Here is a 16,616-nt window from a genome sequence, read left to right as displayed (position 1 = left end):
GCTATGTGAAACTCCTTCCCTTACCAGCTCCATCCCCTTCGCCTTACTGACTCATCTTTTCCTCCTCCTCCTGCATAAAAGGAAGTTGCTGATATCACAGAATCACAGGGTGGTTTGGGTTGGAAGGGACCTCAAAGACCACCTAGTTCCAACCCCATGGACAGGGACACCTCCCACCAGAACAGGTTGTGCGAAGCCCCATCCAACTCGACCTTAATATCTGTTCATCAGGGTCATGCTGTGCTCTTCTGTAATTTGTCTGATCTAAATTTTCATGGAAGCGATTGCTTTGGGGCTACAAAGCAACCCCAAGGCTCTTGAATACCCCAATATTGCATTTGGTGGCGAGCTTCTTCAAGTAAGGGAAACCAGTTTCTCTATTCGGGGTGTGGAAAGTAAGAAACAGCCATCTCCATCCCACCAAAAGCTGATGTATACAAGATTTGTTGTAAGTCCAGTGCTGCAGTGCTCCTAAGTAGAAACTGCCTCTGACATACAGTGGAATCCCAGAATCAGTAAGGTTGGAAAAGCCCTCCAGGATCACCTGGTCCAACCACCCCCTACCACCATTGTCACCACTAAACCATGTCCCTAAGCACCACATCCAACCTTTCCTTGAACAACCCCAGGGATGGTGACGCCACCACCTCCCTGGGCAACCCGTCCCAATGCCTCGTGGAGACAAGGTCAAAAAAGAAAAGAAAAAAATATGATTGGAAGACACAGTTTGGGAGGGAGAGGGGGAGGAATTCATTCTAATCCCTCTGAAATTAATTTCTTGCTGAAAATTGTTAGATCTGGATGGACTAAGCCAACTGAGTTACCAAGACAACCTGCCCTGTCGTGAAGATGACCACGTATCTGTTGATTCAAGAAGAACAATGGAGAGTAGGGGTGCTGGGCAGCATAAAGGGCCGAGGATGGAGTCCAGCACTGCTGATGGCATTAGCCAGCAAGCCACCCATGGATGTTTGGAACTGGAGACAACATTTTCCAACCAGGGATTTGAAGGAAATGATGCTACTGACAGCTCATCAGCATGGAGCCCTGAGGTACAGTGAATTGTCATTTATTACATGTGGTGTAAGATTTTGAAGGATACCAGGGGCCAAAGAGTGTTAGGGGAGAAATTAAGTGAAAAATTGATTGGCACAGCAGAAGGTAAAGGTTCTCCTGCGTGCATGAGCACACACCTCTCTGTGTGTTTCTCCTGTTTCTCGTATTGTACCTCTTGCTACTAATGCTCATTCAGGGAAGCTGCTTTCTTGCTTGATGTCTGACTTTCGGTCTTTGAACTGAAATTGCAACCAGCATTTACCATCAATTAGCAAAGAGCACCCTGTGGTGGCCCAGGGCTTTGCAACTGGCTGCATGTGCAGTGTATGGGTCTGGAGACATGGTGTTGTTCCTGGATCAGGTCTCTGCCTCTTTTTCCACAAGGTTTTTGTGGCTTAGGCAATGGGAAGCATCTGGCAAGCTGGAGGCGACTGGTGCCTGTGACTTGGCAAAGTGACCATCACCAGGGTCCCCACTGATACCAGGCATCTTTCCAGGGAAGGAGAGGGAATGAGGTTAGAGCTGCTTTGCTTTCCCTTGGTTCTGCACCTTTATTTTGAAGCCTCAAGAAACCGTTACAGATTTTAAGACTTGTAAATGCCTGATGACTTAGCATCCCTCTTTTCTCTCATATTCTTTCTACGTGATGTTTGGTTTCATTATTATTTTACCACGAGATTGAATTTCTGAAAAAATATCAGCCTGCATCAGACATATTAAAAAAATTGCACAAAGGTCACGTCTTCTGCCTGAGTTAAAGGAGACAGTTCTTCAGCTGTGGAAATTAATACCTCTGTACTCCGAGCAACGAGGCTCTGAGGGCAAGGTTCCTTTCCTCCGAGCGTGCTGCCTGCAGCTGGTTAAAGCGATGGAGAGCCACTCGGTGCGTATGCTCCAGCCTTAAAGGGCATTTTGTATAGCATTTTGGTTTGCTGCACAAACCAGTCCCACAAAGCACCATACAACACATGGGAACTCCATGCGATGGCAGCCCAGACCTCTCTTTGCCGTGTGCTTGACACGCGGAGTTTGTCTGCCCATCTGAGGCTCGTTCCTCCTTCTCTTTATCTGATGTACATTGCTGTGGTATGCCCGTGTTGCAATGTCTCAGCTGTCTTCCACTTGGATTTCTTTGGAATCCATCTCTCATTTCGCTCCTGGTATGTACAGTTAAAAAATGCAAACAATGGTTATAGCATCAGGTGGCAGATATCCCCAAGTCCCGGTTTGTCTACTACGAGCAGCTACTCATCCAAAGGTATTGTGTGGATTAATGAAAGACTTTTTATTACAGGAACTAAATGTTCCGACATGCCGGGAATGTCCAAGCTCTATTATGCTTCATTCAGAGCTCCTCTCTTTAGAGACAAAAATGATAATTTTATGCCCCTACCGTGGAACCACAAGTGCCATTTCAAGCCTAGTCCATAATTAGCTGCTCTCACAGGTTTCTCTGACAGAAATGGACTTATTTTACCTAGTGAAATGGATGTTGGCTCTGTCCTGAGCGACTGGGTTAGACATACAGTATCAATCAGTCTACTTAGCTTGACGCCACCACAGCTGAGCTGGGAAGAGGGAAATAAATAAATTCGGATGAAGTTTCTAGACCCCACGCTTTCCTTGGATTTCAGTTTATATAGTTTGTTTAGTTTATATAGTTTGTATAGCCAATACATTCACAAAGCACTCACAGACCCAGCTGAGCCCCAGAAGCCAATGGGAATTTTATCAAGACTTCCACAGAAAGAAGACTGAGCATCTGTAAGCTTCGTGGGCTGAACACATGTAGGGAGGTGAGTCCCAGATGGCACAGCTCTCTCTGAAAGCACCAGCCTATGGCATCCCGACAGCTTGGTTGTCCACGGAAAGGTCACCGGCACGGAGTCTGGCATTTCTCTTTCCCTCCGTTCCTCCAGTGCATGCAGTTTTCTCTGCAGTGGATGTGGCCACAGCTATTGTAGCACAGTTTGAGGTTTCCTCATATCCAGATCCATTTTAACTGCTCCGTCAAAGACCAGATATCTGACCTTCAGGCAGCAAGAAGATGAGACGCTCAGCCCTGTTGGTAGGAAAGTGCCTCTTGGCTTTTTGTACAAGATGATGACGCACAGGTACTCACGTTCCCAGCTCAGGCATGTCGATGAAAGCAGCTATGCTGCAAGCACGGTTTTCTCTGTACTCCAGTAGCAATTCTCAAATGCGCCTTGATCCCATCTCCTCAACAGCAAATGCACGGATGAAAGTGGGGAGGGATAAACATGTAGGGGGAAGCATGAATCAAGTGCAATCCCTTTACATTTCCTTCTTAAATATTATTTCAGCAGCCAGACAGAAATAACTTGACAGCTACACAGCAGCACTTACATTTGCATAACGTCACGTTCTCTCCCGGCAGCTTGGCCTGCCTGGCATCTTTGTCTTTGAAACCTGCTGCTCGTACAGAAAGGCATTTTTATGAACATCTGAGTCATTTTGTGTGCTGACCAAGAGGTGATTTTTCTCTCTTTGACATCACTTCTGCAAGATATGTGACAGCAGGTCTCCATCACTAATGTACACAGATGGACATCTGTATCCACAGGTACGAATGCCTCAAACACTTGTAAAATATGGAAAGCTGGAGCTCTGCAGATGAGTCTGAACACTTGAAAAGCTGATCGACAGGAAGTAGATGGAAATTTTGAGATTTGTCTGAGATCTTGGTAGAGACACAGGCCACCCTAGAAACTTCTCAAGGGAATTACATCAGAAGTCTTCTGGCCCATCATCTGTGCTCTAAACAATAAGATCCCTCTGTTGAAAAGAAGTGTTACTTGAAATGCGAAAGAAGATAAATGTTTGAGGAGGAGGGTGACTCAGACTGCTAGTGACAGGCCTTAATTCACCTTCTGGCTATTAACTGAAAATCTTTCCCGAGTACAGTGTATACTCATGTTTAAATACAAATCATTGATCACTATAGCAACCCCTTTATCACATGAAGCACATTCTAGCTCTAAGATAACAAGCACTTTTGAACAGAAACGCACACGCCCACTCATCAAAAGGTAAGGTGAGCATCCATTTTTTATTTTATCAAGACGATTTTTGCTTTAGAAGAAGGTAAAAGATCGCGTGTGAATTCGTCTGCATGTTTTGATTTTGTATTTTGAATTCTTATTCCAAATGTATTAGTATCCACACCGAACAGAAGGAACAGATGCATCTCCTGGAGATTTAAAAAGTGAATAAAGAATCAATATGTATTTAATCAGACCGTTTTTCTTGATTATCATTGCTTTAGCAGTAGGGAAGTTATTGAGTTATAGGGTGGCATGTAGAAATGGAATTTCCATTCTGCCACAAGTTCTGACATTATGATTTTCCCCTTCAATCAAGCTGAACACAGTGCTTAATTTTTTAAATTTCCTACAGAACAAAATATCACAAAAGGTAGCAGGTTTGACTGAAGTGTTTGATTTCAGTAATGTTAAAAAAAAAAAAAAGCCATCTTGAAAAAAATCCAGTGTATATTCAAAGTAATAGGTTGTCTTTTTTTTTTTTAACCATATGAAACCAAAACATTTTTTCCCCTATATACAATTTTTGCCAAATTAAGTATTCTGCAAAACATTTAAATATCGATGAAACTTTTTGTTGGAAGTGTTTCAACAAGTGCTGTTGCTTACTAGATTGTATGGGGAATATTACACAGGATCAGGCAGTTAACTAGCATTGGCATTTCAAAAGAAAGTGGGACCCTTATTTTGCAGAGAAACTCCCTACATTTGCAAACACAAGTGAGGAGAGCAAAATTTTTTAAATAGAGTTGGGATCACAAAGGCAGTTCAGCTTTGATGGAGGTTATATTTCTCCCTTCTCTTTGCAGGAGCATGATGAAGTAAACAGTGTACCAGATCATCACAGTGCTCATCAGCCCGTTTGTAGATGTGGTGATCTAGATGTCGTCTTCACTTATAAAGCCTCAAGTCAAAAGCTGGTGGTTACTATCTTGGAGGCCAGGGACATCCCAGACAAAGACCGCAGCGGTGTGAACACCTGGCAAGTGCACACAGTCCTGATGCCGAGCAAGAAACAGAGGGGTAAGACAAGTGTTCAGAGAGGACCCGTCCCCGTGTTCAAGGATAAAATTACTTTCAGTAAGCTGGAGCCACACGAGTTAAGTGGCTACGCCATCCGTTTCCGCCTCTATGCCGTGCACAAGATGGTTGGAGAGAAGATGATGGGAGAACAACTGTTCTACCTGAGCAACATCAGCCAGGAAGGGGAGGTGAAGGTGACGCTGACCTTGGAGCCAAGGAGTAATTTGACTGTAAGTTTGATGAAAGAAATGTGAAGTCTGCAAAATTGTTCCTTTGCTGAATGAGGACCAGCTGTTCTTAATACCTTTAATTCAGGGCTGTTAGGATGCAACTGGTGGATCTATCCTACTGTCACTTACCACAGGTAGCAGTAAGGGGAAGCACAGGGCATGTCTTCCATACAGAAGGCTGTGCCTCGTTAATGATGGCTCAGCTAGCAAGCTTGTACTTCTATACAACTCATCAAATACCGTGCCATGCAGGATTAATAGCTTGGGTCCTGGAATCACAAAGGCTAATTACCTTCGTTTCAACGAGAACAGTAGTTCTTGTGCACCGTTATGTTGGTGGGGCTGTACTACTGCCAGTTCAAGAGCTACCTCATTTGGCAGTAGCTCCTGGCCTGTGGATCTCTGCATTGAGCAGTTTCCATGTTACCAGAAACACTCAGAAAATGTTTCTTTTCATGGCAGATTGGAATGGTAGGTCATGGGAGGAGGAACTGGCAGTGCTGCTTCATAGCCTTCCATGTATCTCACAGTTGTATCCAGCTCTGGCTATGCCAATCAGTTTGTGTAGATGAGCTCTGACATGATTCATTGTCTACAAGAAGCTCAGTAAGAGATTAGGCACACAAAATGAATGAAACATCACAGTCTGGGTGAGAAGGGGATAGAGAGAATGTCATGGTGCAAGGAAAGAAATTAAGAAAATACACAGTAAGTGACTAAAAAAATCCGAAGTGCGTTCCATCCAAAAGTCTTTTTTTAAGATTTTCTCTGCATTTAATGAACTAGGATGTATGCTTATCTCAGAGGCTTTGATTTACACTAGATTTACAGATTACATAGTGTTCCTCATCTTTAAAGAGAAAGCTAAATGGTGTTTTTGTAAAAGTAATGCTCTGATTCTTTTGGTGCCTTATCATAATTCATTCTTAGTCATTGCCATTTCTTAAGGGAGATCTTACTAAGCAAGGCTACAAGATATAAATTAAAGGGAGGGTGGTGGTGAACATTCTGATGAGACTTTCAGTGCTCTTTCCCTGCAGAGTGCAGACTCTCAGCTTAGTCTGTCAGCAATCTCTCACAGTGATAGCGCTTCTTCAACACAGTCCCTGTCGCATGGAGGGGTGCCAGAGCTGCTCGTGGGCTTGTCGTACAATGCCACTACGGGGCGGCTGTCAGTGGAGATGATCAAAGGCAGTCATTTCCGAAACCTCGCAATTAATAGGCCACCTGGTAAGTACTTTCACTGCTATTAAATAACACCACCGAGTCAAAATTTGTGTCTTATTTTCCTCCTCGAGATATTCAATTATGTCATTTCTGAGTTTGGTTTCTGTGCAGAGTATCTGATTGAAAATTAAAAGCATTATTGCAAATGTGTGCGCTGGTAAACTTTTCAGGGTAAATGGAGGCAATCATTTGAAGACGCAGCTGACAGGACAGCAATACCAGAATGCTCCTTTTCTTGCATGTGCCTTTCCAACAGCTGATCATGGCAAAAGTGCTATTACACCCAAAGCTCAGAGTAATTGTCAGCAAATCCACAGAAAAAAGAAGCACTTTTTGAGTGATTATATGTTACCATGTGACATGCAGAGGCCCTGCCTAGTGCCATTCAGTGTTTCCTAGGGCTACACTTTTAGTCCCCTTCTGTGCTGCTGAGCGCTGGGTGACCTGGTGCTTTTGGCCCTTGGGGGATCTTCCTGCTGTGATTTCTTTGTAGCCACACAAAAAAGCCTTTTGCAGAAAGAAGATTTGAAAGATGTTCTATTGAGCCTCAATAGTTGAGTTCCCTTCCTCCAATACCTAAAGGAAAAAAATGGAAATTGCCTTTCAGTAGGTTTGGTTAGTGCTTGAGCTATAGTTAGTCCTTGAGGAGGACAGTGGATGGATGGTGCTAATGTCTGTGATACAGATGGGGCCGTGCAACCATAGTGCGTGGCGTTATCTGCTTTGTTGCTTGTGCCCCTTATTCAGGGTTTGAATGGCAGCTCTGTATTCATCCCATATTATCCTTTTGCCTGCTGGCTGAAACCAGCAGCTAATGGCAATGTAGAATAACATTTTTTGTTTGCTCTTGTGTTTGGGTTTTGTGATTTGGTTGTCTGTCTGTCACCAGTACAGAAGGTAAGAACCTTTGACAGCTCCTTGCATTCACTGGATTTGATGCAGTATCTCCAGCTTGCAAAATGCTAAGATTGCTTTTGCAAGATGCTGTGCTCTTTATCCCAGAGCTAGCAGAGCATTTATGTAATATTTTGGTATACAGACATGAAAACTTAAGTTTCTACTAAACTAATTCAGTACTTCGATTCATTACATAAATAAACCTGACTGTGTGAGCAATCAATCCTTCAAGAATTAAGTGCAAGTCTCTGCAACAGTAAAACACATGACTTCAGTCTGTGTAGCCCTAGCTAGTCTCCCATTAGCTGTGACAACAGAGATCTCCATGGCAGTTACTTAAAGGCATGGTAATGTTTGCATTCATGTGTTTTGTTAAAAGTTTCAAGTCAGGGCATTTTTAGTTGATTTAAAGCAAAGGTAGACTAAGAGTAGGGTCTTAGCACATTCTCTAGCAAGCAAGTTCCCATGTGTTTATGCAAAATGGACATATTCCTGAAGTTTTATTCTCAGACATTGAATGAAAGTAGTCCCAATATAAGTCCAAGTTAATTTGCTGCAGTTTTTCTGGTGTGTTTTCACATATCTACCTGTGGTCTTGGTGTTTTGTCACTTAACTGCCTGAAGGGCAGGATTCTGCAGCACTTCTGTTCTTAAATCAGGCCCTGCGCACGTCTTGCATTTGGCTCAGTCAGGCAGCTGTACTGCCCCACCCTTTCCCCATAAATGAAATATTTGCATTGCAAAGAACTCAAATAATTGGCCTCCAATTTACTACCTGCAATATCATGATCAAATTGCTGACATTTGTTGGTATGCTTCTGATGAGCGTCTCTCTGGGTGCATAGTATCTAGCTCCGTGTGTTGCAGGAAGCTGAGCAACCCTTGAATTCGTCGTCTGAGTGCTGTGTAATTGTGTCTGTCCTGGGCCTCTCAAGGGATGGGGTTTGGTAGATTAGCCACGTGTGCACAAATTTGCTTTCAGGATGGAAAAGTTTAGCTGCCTTGATTAGATGTCCCATTAAGCTTTTTATCTGATGGGCACACAGGAAAGCAGTAGCTTGGTCGACAGCATCTTTAAACCTCATAAGCATTTTGCATGTTTAGTGATGTGAAGAGAACAAGAGCAGTGCATGAGAAAAGAAGGCATTCTTTGAGGGACCTTTTATTTTAAATTCTGCCTGAATTTTCTGCTTTCTGTGTTTGTGGGGCTTCAGATAATCCTAATGAAATCAGTTCGATAAGCTAGCCATGCAAACTAATATTCCTGACACTGGTTCATAATGGTTCTCCCTGTCTTTGCTATTAAGGCTATCTTGCATTGTCCCGTTCTCCCTTTGCACCCTTTCTACATCCAGACCAACTTTAGCATTATCAAGCCAGCTAGGTCTCAATGTTAGATCTGCTATCAGGTGAAGTTCATCAGTTCTTACAAGGAAGTTCTGAACCTATTGCTATCTGCTTCGTTTACTCAAATTCACCTAGTTTTTTTCTGCACCTGTAAAGTGCCCAGTAGTGTGCTGAGAAGAGGAAAATCCTGTGAAGCAGGAATCAAAAGAAGCTAAGTAGAAGCAGGAAGAAAACCAGCACTTGTCTGAGATGCTGGAGTAGCTTTTCACTGATAGCTCCTGCAGACACTGCAGAGGAGTGCTGTGGGGTGGCATTGTTGCTGTCTGAAACATGCTGGTGGCTGAACGGGAAGCTCAGTAAGTCCTTCACTAGCTGAAAACTAAAACTGCTGCCTCCCTTTCTGGAGGGTGAGGAAATAGCCCTTGTGTTTCCTTAGATACAGCCTATCCATGGTTCTGCTGTTTGAGGCTCGGAGAGAGCGATTTATTTCTTGACGCTATCATAGGGATTTCAGATATAATAGCGCTTCAAGACACTTAAATACCAAGACCAAACTGCTGTGCAGGTCAGTTACATGTGGTAAGACTGGGAGAACTCAATATGCAGAATTCACCTCCGTTTCCCACCCTGCACACACAGAGACTCTGCAGTACCCTTTTGTGGTCCTGTCGCAGCCCAGTGGCTTTAGTATTGTCTGCTGCTGCCAGCTGCAGCTGTGGGGAATGACAGGAGAGTCTTACAAGACAGCGAATTCTCCAGCTGTGCTCTTTTGCCACCTGATCTGCCACCTGGGGTCCTGCACAGGTGATCTCAACATCTCCTGCAGCATGTGTGCTCCTTTCTTGGCCTCTCTGCACAGGGATTTCAGTGCGCAGAAGAGGGAACTGGACTCAGGCACTGCTGATTTAAGGTGTTATAGGCTGCCGAGGCTACAACAGGTAATTTCTGGAGAAGGTCAGGAAGATTGGAGGTGGGGGATTGTGCACATCTCTCAGTTTTTTCCTGGGAACATCTTATGCTTCCCTTAAACCTTTAAATGGGATGCAGAGTTGAACTGAGTCATTTCAATATCAAAGTCATGGGTGCTTACATGGGTAATAGCTGGGTTAGGAAACAGCTGGGTGGCCCGCAGAGACTTAAATCTACCAGGCAGTATCTTCTCTTCAGGTCACATATGTGGAATGTAAGGATCGTTTGATCAAGAATAAGCATCCAGGCATTGTTCTGGGGAATATGCAGACTTAAAGAGCTGAGTTCACAACCCCTGAGCGCACAAACACGTCCATTATCACTCAGAGCACTTAAGAGCACTCAGGAGTAGGGCTGCAGCACTGGGCTGTAAATTGGCAGCGTCTGCCAAAAAGCCTCGTGCACAAACGCATTTACAGCTTTGTCAGATGTGGGCACCCCAGGTGTTTCAGCACTAATGATACGTGTCCTGTGCACCTCCTTCTCTTCGGTTCTTGTGAAAATCATTAACATTAGTTATGCCAACATTAACAAGTTAGCATTTCGTAGGGGTTCATATTTCGATCTGTGGTATTGGGTTTTCTTAGAAGAACAAAGCTCAGCGTGTTCACTTAAAGGATGTTTACTGTAAGGAAGGTAACAAGAGAAGCATACAACACTGGCAGACACATCTTTAAAAATTTATAACCGCTTACATGCTATCTGCATGGTATAGTAGTACCTTGGGATTGTAGTGATGGACCAGGGATCATTTGCCCTCATCAGCGTGTGAACACGCAGCAGAAGGATGGTCTCTGCCCACAAGATGTTTAACCTCCATCAGCTGCTCTGCTGGGTGCAGCTCTCCCTCCTCTAATCCAGCCTTTGCTTTTCCTCTTTCACATTTCTTTTGGGGTCTACGTCTGGGTGTAGTGCAATTTGAGAAGGACTATTGTAAAGATATTCCCATGTCTAAGAAAAGTCCTCCAAGCTTTTCAGTAGCTGCAGAATTAATCGCACATAGTAATTACATCCGTACATGATCATTATTATACCAGCAGCATATTAACCCCATTAAACAAATACAATAGCACTAACTCTGGGAAAGACAGGAGGGAGAGAACAAGCTATCAGAGTTTCTATTGGGAACAGGAGAAATTCTTGAAGTAAAGACTTGTCTGAAAACAAACATCTACTTGAGCCCCAGACAACAACGCCAAGAAGTGCAGAAGTTGCTCATGTAGAAAAATCAGAGTCCTCAGAGGGTATTTGTTGGTCTGGTATCAGAGTGCTTGAAAGTCATTAGTGGATTTTATTTTATCAAATTCTTTGTTGGGGAAGGAAGGTTATTATCCTTGTTTCATTCCTGGAGGACTAAGACACAGGTTAATTTCTTTAATTGATCCCACTTAGGCCAGGAAGCTGAATAAAAAGGTAACTTTTAACCAGCATATCTGGAACTGAACAGGGAGCTTGCTTGAGTTCCTAAAGCTTTGTAATTCCTGCTCCCATCTCATCAGTAATAAAGGGTGATTTGTACCAAGCAGCTGGGATGGATTCAGCCCAGAGCGCTTGGTAAACAGCAGTAAAGGTGTTGGGCAACTGTTTGGTGCTGACTACTTGCCGGTTGGTCACAGTAAGCTTGTACAAGACCACTTCTTCTTTGACATCTTTTCATTGCCCGTCCTTGGATATATCTTGAATCAACTTAAATAAGCTGAGGAAGCTTGTTGAACCTTGAGCTTTGTTCAAGGTAGTGAAGATGAGGCCAGCTGCAACGAGTCCCAGAAGGATGTCTCAGTAGTGAGCAGCTGGGCACTGGCATGGAAGATGAAGTGTAGGTAAATGAAAGGTATCGCGTGGTGGGATTCAAACTCAACAAGGGTGGACTCGGAGCCTCTTGGGAGTGAGGTATTAAGCTTATAGTAAATATCGTCTGAGAAAGAAAAAAAAAAGTCAATCAAATGTATATTATACAGAGAAAAAAAATCTATTTGATTGTAAACATCCAAGCACCTGCACAATGAATGCCATATGCAGCTCTGGCTCCCTCCATTATATGCAGCCAGTATCTGCTGTATTTTTATAGATTTTCTAAGGAAAATGCTGTTGGGTACGGTTGGGTGGATGGACTGACTTGGTACAGCTCTTCCATGTGAGACACGTGAGGCCTGGCACTGAAAATCAAGGAACTTTCAAGGAGCAATTGGGAGATTTTCATGGGGATGTTCCATAATAATTAAACATCCAGTGATAGCTTGCACTTGCAGTTATCTGGTAACATTTTCAATGGTTTTATATTTCTATGACCCTTTACACTTGCTGTGGATAATGTGAAATTATTTCAGAACCAGAAGAGTGCATCTGAAGCAGAGTGCGTGGCAATGCCTCTCCCATTGCCATAGCTCTGAAAAAGAAAGAAAAAAATGTTTTTTCTTTTTTCTTTTTTTTTCCCTCCAAAAACAAGCAGAAGACAAAGGAATTGCTCCCGCTAATTCCAAATTTCAGCTGGAGCCGAATGTTTAAGGCAAGCCCGCAGCGACTGCACAGAGCAGCGCTCACAGGAGGCCTGATGACAGGTGGTGCGATAAAGCCGTGCCTGTGGGCACCGTCGCTGGCGACGAGAACAGCCAAACCTAAGCACCCTTACATCATGCTGCAGCAGAGCTACCGCTGCCGTTGCTGAGAAGCTGTGCCTTCATGCTTTCTGATGCACTCCCAGCAACAATTCCCCTCTTCTCTGAGGCAGCATAAGGCATGCTATACGTTGTAGGAAGCGCTGAAAATGCCCTTATTGGAGGACAGACCTCGTGCAGCTGGAGAGACCCCTCGTCTCCTGCCCCTCGCAGCCCCTCCGCTTGCACGAAACAAGCTGTCCGTGCTGGCGATTCCCCCTGCTGAGGCCAAACAGTGCTTACAGGGAGCACAGCACCCTTCTCTGCTGCCTTTCAAACGAAAGGCACTGCCGGTCCGTTCCCCAGTGACTCAGACACCGCGGAGGCTGCCAGATCCCAGCCTCTCCTGGCGGAGAGCTGCCAGCCGCGGGAGGGGGACCGCAGTGGCGGAGGCTCGGTGGAAGCGGGGAAAGAAATTTGGCTCCTCAGCGACATAGTAGGCAGCTCTCAGCTCTTGTATAGTAAACAGAGTAGGCCACAAGCTGCCTCTGGCCCAGTGCAGATTTTCACGACGTGGGGCTGGCCGCAAAAGCTCGAGTCTAATTTTCCTCCGCGCTCTTTTCACCGGTACAGCTGCGGTGAGCCAGGTTCAGGGATCCCTGGCCCGGTGCCAGTTTCATGGGGAGGTAAAGCCATGGGCTGACGGAGCAGCAGCCTCCTGGGACAGGTCAGTCAGAGCCAGTGGAAGTACCAGGGCAGATATCTCCACGCTGCGCCGTGCAGAGTAGCAGGGATGCTGCCCCCGAGGCTGCTTTGCTGCTGTTTATTATGTGGGCTGGGAGTGTGGCCATGCCAGCTGGGGGAAATTAAGCTCAAGGCCCAAGGCTTTATTTTACTATGGGTCTTATTAGTCTGGATTGCAACATGCTGGCATGGTTATACTGCTTTTGGAAACTAGCTAGCTTGCCTGGAGTGAGGGTGGGAGAGTCCGCACAGCGCTGCGTTATGCCCTGCAGTCCACAGCCCGAGAGGTCAGAAGTCTTTGGTTGTTTATTTCCTTTCTAAATATAAATTCAAGCAGGGAGCTGGACCCTTTTGTATCGCAGTGTTTTTGTTCACAGGTCAGTGTTTTTAATAATGGTGAAGCTTAGGGTAAGTGAAAGCAGAGCTCACGCTACGCTCCGTGCTCCAAAACCAGGAACGTATAAATTATAGTTGATTATTCCCCTGAGTTGTCATTATCAGTTAGTTCCCTTGGAAGGATGATGACAGAAATGGGTCATTAGAAGAATCATGGATAAACTGATTGCCTTTGCAGATGAGCTCTCAAGAGGTGTTTTATGGTTGGGGCACTGCTGATGGAGACAGAGCAGTCTGCAGGAGAAGACGTTTGGCCAAACCTCTGGAGTAATACGCAGCGCCAGCCCAAAATGTGTCTGGCTGCCTGCAGCGTTCCTTGATTTAGTGCTCTTCGCTCCGGTATTAAATGCAGAGGTGTTGATGTTTCGTGTCTGTGAACATTGTTCGCTCCCCTCATCCCAGGGATGAATGATGAGTTTAACGTAAAAACGATCTGTGGCAAGAGCTTCTGGTCCAAAGTCTGTATGGAAAAGAGAGCCTGGTGGATGCGGTGCTAAAATTGGTCTTGGCAAAATCCAACATCGTTCCTGCTTCTTCGCAGACTTTTGTGTAACCGTAGGCAAGCTTCAGTGCCACACAATCCCTGGTATTAAGAGGTCTGGCTCTTCTTCACGGCAGTGAGGTAGGTGCCTCGATAGAGGGTGAGCTCTTAGGCATTTTAAAGAATGTAAGCCTTAATCTTTCTTCCCCTTTTGTGCGTGACAGAGGTGACATGAAAGTAAATACGCTCAAGAGTGTAAAGTGCTGAGATACCACAGTAATGAGGCCATTACTGAATCTGAGCATGTAATTAGATGGAAAATGTTTGCCTTCGTAATGAATAGATGCTCTCACACATACATTCCTCAGCAAATTGGCAAGTTCATCCTTGCTCTAGTTCCACTAATCTTGCCGGGTACCCAGGGGTGGATTTTGTTTGGCAAAGCCAAGCCAAGGGGAGGGCTTTCCATCTCAGAGAACCAGACAGGACTACAAGGAGAGCCAGGAAGCGTTTCCTGATCAGACACCTAAAAAGGTGCTGAAAGGAGCACAATGCAGTACGGGTGAGCGAGCCACAAATGTGGTTAGTGAAGCAGAATAACAGCTCTGCTTCGTACGCACCAGCTCTGCAAAGCAAATTTCATATGCTAAATATATTATCCACACCTACTCCTTTATTTCTGTTCAGGCAAGCTCGATTCTTTTGGCTGGTAAAATACACCCAGTGGAATAAATCTGAGAAGAATTAGCAGCCTGATGTCACTCGCACTGGTTTTGTGCCTGTGTTTACACGGAGGTGAGTAAGGCTCCTGGTATTAGCTCTGCAGTGAGCTGCTTCTCCTCCCAGCCTGCACGTTCTCACCTTATCCAGATGATGTGTGCAGAACTCCCTCAGACCTTGGTACCGTGCAGGCAGGACGGTGCCAGAGAATTACGTAACAGATTCTGATGCACATTAAGGAAAAAGCCTAATTTTCTGGTTTTGATCTCTCTCGGTTTAAGTCATCAGCTGTGCAGTGCTCAGTTGTCTTTAGAGCCAGCTCTGTTACTCCACACTTGCAAAAGTTGAGGCCTAACTAAGGGCTGTGACACACTGCAAGAAACCCGTCCATTCGCTGCCTGGAAAATTGCCTGGGACGCGTGGAACACCTGTGAGGTTCAAGCTGTGGCACTTGTTTAGTGCTGAAGCGGAGCTCGTCTCTAGTGGCAGCATTGCCTACTAGATGGCAGCCCAGTTACGCCACGCGCTCCTTTGGCTGTAGTGACTGCAGCTTGTTTGACTCCGCAGGGCCCTGCTGAAACGGACGTGCCTGCAGCTAGGTGTGATGCACCCCGCCTGAGCTGGCAGTGCTGGCGGTAGTGAGAGGGGAGGGTGGCAGGAGCCTTTGCTGAAAGGCAAACCTAGACCTCGGTCCTCTCCGTCTTCTCAGAAAAAGAGATGCAGGCATGTGTGGGTGACCCTTCTCCCAGGTGGCGTGGGAAGCTAAAAAAGCACTTGACCTGCTGCCGGCTAAGTTTCCAGGTCCTGTGTTCAGGTGGGATAGCAGAGAGGGCATCTGTGGCACTCCTTGGCTGGATGCTGCTTCTCTGCTCTGTCCATCCCCTGCCCCAGCACAGCTGGGGATGCCCTGCCAGGAGCTGCCAGGGGCTCCTGGACCCTCTGGCTCCCTCTGCCCCCACTTCCCAGCCCTGCTGCAGACCCAGCCCTGCCCTCGCTGACCCCCCAGCCCTTACTGCAATCCCAGCCAAGTGTCCTCGCCCTCTGCAAAGCAGTTCTCAGAGGGTGGTGAGGAAAGGGAAGCGACACCAAGGACATAACTACAGGGGAGTGGAGCACAGAGGGTCTCAGCTCTGTGAATTCCTGGGTCCCAGCCCTTGCCTCGCTTACATGCCAGCAGCAATGTGCCTTTTCAGCTTTCTGTCTGCACGTGGGATTGCTTTGGAAAATGTACTGAAATTATGCAGAAGATGTGAGATTTCGATTTTTTAAAGGAAAGGCACTTTGGAATTTAAGCAGGGAATTGTCCTACTTAGATGCTTGTTTGTATCCAAAAATCAGTCTGGCTGAGTTTCTGGCTGCTTTGAAATTTGTTCTCACAATAAAAAAAGAAAAAATATGTTAAAAAAAATAAACAAAAAAACCCACCTTACTCCCCATTTATCTTTAATTCTGGGGAGCTCCCTGCAGCCAGGGCATCCAGGTGAGGAATTAGAGGGTCTTGGAGGTCTTTTCCAACCTTAGTGATTCTCGTGTTTCAGTGCACGTTCTGCTTTGTTAGAGCAAAATGAAGTGACATCTCTGTGAGTACGGCAAGAAATTGTGCCTGGTGGTTATCTGGCTTGGTTTCACGTTGAGTTGAGCTTGGGCAGAGTCCTCTTCTGCGTGTTTTGTTTCTGATGGGTCCGAAGTCGTTCCAGATGCCAACCCCTCGGCATCACCCGAGGGATTTGAGTTGAATATCCCAGGGGGAATTAGCCCTCCTCTTGGGAAAGCAGCTCTCGGCGAAGCAGCTCTTTCCTTCCCAGCTACGATTGGCAAACTCTTTTACGTCAGAGCTCTGCTTTTCTGTCTAACGAGCAGGTCTTTGCTG

The 16,616-nt window shown here is 45.5% G+C and overlaps 1 protein-coding gene across 25 annotated transcripts in view; it reads left to right on the top strand.

The window, feature by feature from the left end:
* The window catches only part of SYT16 (synaptotagmin 16), a 102,408-nt gene that overhangs the window by 79,032 nt on the left and 6,760 nt on the right, over positions 1–16,616 (top strand). For 22 of the 25 annotated variants that reach the window (XM_048066069.2, XM_066997366.1, XM_066997375.1 and 19 more), the window contains 3 exons: positions 796–1,052; positions 4,928–5,371; positions 6,412–6,601. In XM_048066069.2, coding sequence (XP_047922026.1) covers positions 796–1,052; positions 4,928–5,371; positions 6,412–6,601 — 891 coding nt within the window. Of the gene's footprint in view, positions 1–795; positions 1,053–4,927; positions 5,372–6,411; positions 6,602–13,947; positions 14,168–14,713; positions 14,822–16,616 lie in introns of all 25 variants that reach the window. The other 3 variants (XR_010831670.1, XM_066997376.1, XM_066997377.1) reach the window with 3 other exon arrangements.

Source organism: Anser cygnoides, chromosome 5 (genome assembly GCF_040182565.1).
Source record: "Anser cygnoides isolate HZ-2024a breed goose chromosome 5, Taihu_goose_T2T_genome, whole genome shotgun sequence".
NCBI classification, from domain to species: Eukaryota; Metazoa; Chordata; class Aves; order Anseriformes; family Anatidae; genus Anser; species Anser cygnoides.
Note: the sequence above shows the minus strand (reverse complement) of the source record. Positions and strands in the feature narration are given on the sequence as shown.